General features: G+C 44.5%; 1 protein-coding gene across 1 annotated transcript in view; it reads left to right on the forward strand.

Annotated features, from left to right (window-relative positions):
- The window catches only part of palm3 (paralemmin 3), a 103,033-nt gene that overhangs the window by 54,805 nt on the left and 42,288 nt on the right, over positions 1 to 5,940 (forward strand). Inside the window, exons 2-3 of the mRNA XM_037697758.1 lie at positions 1,371 to 1,423; positions 4,138 to 4,218. Of these exons, the coding sequence (XP_037553686.1) occupies positions 1,379 to 1,423; positions 4,138 to 4,218 (126 nt within the window). The 5' untranslated portion in view covers positions 1,371 to 1,378. The remainder of the gene's footprint in view (positions 1 to 1,370; positions 1,424 to 4,137; positions 4,219 to 5,940) is intronic.

The following is a 5,940-nucleotide window of genomic DNA, read 5'->3' on the forward strand; positions in this document are numbered from 1 at the left end:
ACATGTCCTGTACCAGTCTAACATGTCCTGTACCAGTCTGACATGTCCTGTACCAGTCTAACATGCCCTGTACCAGTCTAACATGCCCTGTACCAGTCTAACATGTCCTGTACCAGTCTAACATGTCCTGTACCAGTCTAACATGCCCTGTACCAGTCTAACATGTCCTGTACCAGTCTAACATGTCCTGTACCAGTCTGACATGTCCTGTAGATGGTGGAGTTGGCGGAGGTTGGGTTTAGGTGGTGTATTGATGAAAGCGCCCCGACAGGAACAACGATGTTAAGAAAGTTCTTGTATTGCCACTAAGAAGTGACAGTTTTAAATAAAAAATGAAAAATAAATAAAACCAACTGTGATCATTTTATGTGGAAACTGAATATTCCGTCGGCAGAGGTCATCCTGAGAGCTTTCATGTCTGGATACTGTTTTGCGGGTGTATTGTGTGCTCGACTCTTGTAATGGACACTGCTGGACTTTTTGGACACCATGGCATGTTTTATCCTGATGCATGCTCATGGCATGTTTTGTGCATGTCTGCTGGTCTGATGCAGTCTGAAGTTACTACTCTTAAACACAAAGAAGGATCTGCACTAACTAGGGATGTACCACATGTGCAAGATTTCAGAAACTCGGCAAAGAATTGCACCCAACTCTAAAGAATTATTTTCCTCCCTGAAGATTAGATTTTTCTATTTTAAGCTGGTAAGTTTTCCTTTAACAGCACACTTATTTTATTTTTACTGAGAACTCGCTAATGACTGGGCTGCTTGCTACCATTTGCTACCAGTTGCTACCAGTTGCTACCAGTTGCTTGCCATGTCTGGCTCCCCTCCATGCTCTCTCATGTACCTTGGAGTTTTGGGGAGCTCAAATATCGTCCCATTCAGCTGCAGGAAAATGAATATTGTCTGCTCGCTTGCTTTCAGCTTTGTCGTGACTAAACTTAAGGCCTAAAGGTGGAGGAAGGAAAGATGCATTTTGAGGGACTGTGGGTTGGAGACGCTCTGGAGATAAAGGCACTTGCTACCTTCTGCTTGTCAAATTTGAGCTTTTGCAGATCACAAATGCTCAGCCTTCTGCTTCTGTTTGAACTGTTACTCATCGATTGTCCTTTTATGTAGCAGAAAGAAGACTCCGGTAGTTTGGGGACTATTGCATAATCTTTGCTTCTCTTTTGAACATTTTAGATTTCAGACAACTTTTACACTTGCATAAAAAACACCACAGACCCCAAGATAAACGCACCGAGAGTTGAAGTAACAGGAAGAATTGGAAAATGATTCCAGCACAGCAAAGTGCTGCTGCTGCGTTTTGTGTTTGTTTAACCTCTGCCCTCTAACCTCGGACCCTCTGTTGTTGGGTCACAGGTGCCAGGATGGACGAGACGGAGCAGTACAAACAGAGACTGGAGGCCATAGCTGTGAGTCCACACACACACACACACACACACACACAGTGTGGCTAAGGAGACTGCTCACTTTAAATATTTAATGGGTGTGCAGCGTGATGAGCGAGGGCGCTCTCCTGAAAACGACACCACAGAACGACAGCAGCTTTGAGTCGATCTAACGTCTACGGCGGCAGCGTCCCTGCAACAAACCAAACAGTGCTTTGAGAACATCTTAACCTTCTGTTAACACGTCGTTCAAAGCACCGTACCAAGCATTCAGTCAAACTTATGAGTTACCGTATTTTCCTCCGTACCCGTCGCACCACTCTATAAGTCGCGTCAGTCCACATATCTCTTAAAAAGTAGAAAAATCCATAAATATGTCGCTTCGCCATATACGTCACATCTATTTTGCGTCACTGCTGACGCAATGCATTTGTTACGTGTCACCACTGACAACCCAGAAATGTGGGCCGAACCCGGAAATGTGGGCCGGTGTTGTGCCAAAAATTGATGGGCTGCCAAATGGTGGCTGCAGGCTCATGCATAGGAGGACTTTTACAAGAATTTAACAAGATTAACACTTAAAAACAATTATGTGTTTGCTCGACTTTATAGTAAACGTGTGTCTCAGTGTAACGTTTGCTTAATTAAAGGACTTTAACGGTCAAATCAGCTGCATTTCAAAAGTATCCGTTGCCTCGGTGCAATAGGAGCGTGTAGCGGGAGCAAAAAAAGGAAGGAGGAACGCTGCTCATTTCTTCACAATTTAACAAGAAAAGCACCTAAAACAATTATTTGTTTGCTCGAAATTATAACAGAGGTGTCTCAGTCTAACTTTTACTTAATAAATGCACTTTAATGGTCAAATCAGCTGCATTTTGCTGGGATGGTGCAGCTGGTTTGACGGTTGCTCCAAGCAGCCAGCAGAACGGATGTGGAAGACTGTGGCAGGCCGATTGCGTCACTAAAAGCTGGTGAAGATTCTCAGTCATCCAGGACGTCGTAAATTCAAAAAAGTTCAAGACAAAAACAATAAAGTATCAAGTATAATAAATGAAGTCCGGTTGTTTTCGTCTTGAACTTTTTTGACTGTGTCATTATAGCCACTTTTACTTGTATTACATGATACAATGGCATGCCTTACTGCTACTACTACTCTGCTGCCATCTATTGACCAAAAGTGGTGCTGTTCTTTTTTTCAGTCAGAATGAATGAAAACAGTCATATCTCAGCCAAAAATTGGTTTATAAAAATGGGGAAATAATCCATAAATATGTTGCTTCGGCCTATAAGTCGCAGAGCATGCAAATTATGCAAACCAAACAACAAAAACGCAACTTATACAGCGAAAAATACGGTAGTCTTTTTTAATAACTTCATCTTTTCTCAAGCTTTAGCAGGGAAGCTGGATAGCAACATGTGAAGGAGTCCCAAGCTTTAAACACAAAGAATGTTGCAGACTTTCAGGAGTTCGGTCAGTAAAGACCATCTTAGTGTGGTTAAAGGGTCACGTATGTTTAGACACTAGTTGTGAAAAGGAACTCCATGTAGGAAACCCTTCAGCAAACACTGAAGCCTCATTTTGAAGCAGCACTTCCAGATGTGAGCACATCTGTTTTATTATTCCTCCTATCATGGCTTCCAGTCTCTTTTAGAATTTATATGACGTTCTTACTGTTTTCACCAAAGTTCATGCTCATTAATCCAACAACGTTCAGTCAGGTCATCTGGACGGTTTCTTTTGTCGCTGAGACGTTTCGTTCTTCATCCAAAGGACTTCTTCGATCTGAGGAGCCACCAAACCAAACTGAGTCCCACAAACATCTCACTCCCAGACTGGAACAAACCAGTGAAAAAACTTTTCGCCAGCAAACTGTTTTTTTTCAGTCTGGGAGTGAGATGTTTGTGGGACTCAGAACCGTCCAGATGACCTTCTTATTGTTTACTTGAAATCTCCAAATGGTCTTGGCCCACTTGATTCCACTTGATTTAGTATCTTTCTGTGAGTATGAGAGCAACCCTCAACTCTTACGTCTTGACTGTTTGTCTCTGAGCCTAAATACAAACGTGTGGGGTAACTGGGCCTTTTGGGTCGCCTCATCCACACCGTGTAAGTTCCTCAGGACTTTTGCTCCATCACTGAGCTGGGCCTTTTAAAAGTTCATCTTGAAACCTTTTAATTCAATTCAATTCAGTTTATTTCTATAGCGCCAAATCACAACCAAGTTGTCTCAGGGACTTTACAGGAACATTCACATAAAAGCCAATTAGTAAAGTTCTCTAACTGAGGAATCCAGCAGACAAGATGAATCTTGGCTTCGTTGCAGTCTCCCATCCTGAGCAAGTACAGTGGAGACAGTGGAAAGAAAAACTCCCTTTAACAGGAAGAAACCTCCAGCAGAACCAGCTCATATACCTGGTGACATTCAGGCTTTTTGTGGTTTGTTTGAACGGTTGAGCTGCTCCAGCTGCTGGAGAGGACTCTGAATAAATGCTCATTGATCCAAGTTCTGCTGAACGTCTTCAATTTGTCAAAGGAATTATTATCATATAGCTCTATGAAGCGTTCTCTATTAAATTCTGTTCATTCTTCATTTGTCCTCCACTGTTTCCTGTTTTTCTTTAGCTTCTTGTTCTTTTACCGTTAGCTTAGTTTAGGCTGTTCTTTCAGTGCTCGTTGGGTCGACGTGGCTCTTTACATGAAATATGTGTCTTTTTGTCCTCGTCGTCTTTTCTTTCAGGAGAAGCGTCGGCTGCAGGAAGAGCAGGACAGAGCCAGGAGAGAACAGGAAGATGAGAGGCTGAGACAGCAGCAGCTGAAGGTCTGACACTCAGAACACCCCCCGTCCTTACACAACTTCTGAATTGATGTCACTCCAGAGAAACTCATTCAACTTTCATTTAGCCGGGTTAATCCCGCTGAACCTCGGGTCTCATTTACAAGAGATCACCTGCATGATTGGATTGTAAATGGTAAATGGACTGTACTTATACAGCGCCTTTCTATCTTATTTCAAGACACTCTAAGTGCTTTACACAACAATCTGTGTCCTCATTGATCCATTCATACAGCTCTATACTAGATCTCTACAAAGCTAAATGAACAAATCATTCTAAAGAGACTAATCAGAGCTTTATCACATTCATGCACTGATGGACACACGTCAGAGGCTACGAGGGGTTCAGTGTCTTGCCCAGGGACACTTCGACATGTGACTGCTGGTGGATTCGAGCCCCCAACTCTTGCATTGGAGGACGACTGCTCTAACCACTCAGCCACAGCTGCCCCCACGTGTGCACGTGGATCTTTTTCAGACAGTGTAACCCGCCTCTTCCTGCTCCTGCTAGTTTCCTGTAAACCTGGAAGCAGCGTTCCTTTGCCAACATCAGCTTCGTGTGAAGTTTCCTCACTTCGCAGGTCGCAGAGCAGCTCCATTGTTTTCTGCCGTTCCCACTTCCTCCTCGTCAACGTTCTGCCGCCCGGGGACACATTCCTCACATTCTGGGGAATGTGTCCAGTACAAGTGCTGTGTGTTTTCTTTGTGCAGGTATGCTTGTGTGTGCTGGTTACAGTCGTTGTATCTGTGCACGAGCTTTTACCCAGTGCTCCCAATTTGAATTGCAGTTTTACTAAGAGCAGTTGCATCAGACGGTAAATGAATCTTTAATGAAGCCAGGATGATGAGTTACAACATTTAATTTCCCTCTGGCATTAATAAAGTATTTTTGAATTGAATTGAACTGAATTGAATTGGGCAGCACGGTGGCGCAACTGGTAGAGCTGCTGCCTCTCAGCGAGCAGGTCCTTGGTTCAAACCCTGGTCCAGGGGCCTTTCTGGGTGGAGTTTGCATGTTCCCTCCGTGCATGCGTGGGTTTTCTCCGGGTGCTCCAGTTTCCTCCCACAGCCCAAAAACATGCATGTTAGGCTGATTGGTAACTCTAAATTGTCCCTAGGTGTGAGTGAGAGAGTGAATGGTTGTTTGTCTCGTTTGTCTCTATGTGTCCCTGTGATGGACTGGAGACCTGTCCAGGGTGTACCCTGCCCCTCGCAGAGTGATTGCTGGACATGGGCACTGGCGCCCCCCATGACCCAAAATGGAACAAACGGGTAAAGAAAATGAATGGATGGAATGAATTGTTGCATAGCTTGACCGAAGCTGCCTCTCTCACAGGAGACGCTGTTATCAAATCCTTTACATTCAGTTCACTCTCACCTTGGTGGGTACAGGTGGGTCCTGGTGAGTAGGAGCAGCTGCAAGGAAGGATCAGGCTGTGTCCAACTCAGGACAAGACACAGAGACTCGGTGTCCAACTCAGGACAAGACACAGAGACTCGGTGTCCAACTCAGGACAAGACACAGAGACTCGGTGTCCAACTCAGGACAAGACACAGAGACTCGGTGTCCAACTCAGGACAAGACACAGAGACTCGGTGTCCAACTCAGGACAAGACACAGAGACTCGGTGTCCAACTCAGGACAAGACACAGAGACTCGGTGTCCAACTCAGGACAAGACACAGAGACTCGGTGTCCAACTCAGGA

This window comes from Nematolebias whitei, chromosome 3 (genome assembly GCF_014905685.2).
Source record: "Nematolebias whitei isolate Nwh7 chromosome 3, NemWhi1, whole genome shotgun sequence".
In the NCBI taxonomy this organism is placed as follows: Eukaryota; Metazoa; Chordata; class Actinopteri; order Cyprinodontiformes; family Rivulidae; genus Nematolebias; species Nematolebias whitei.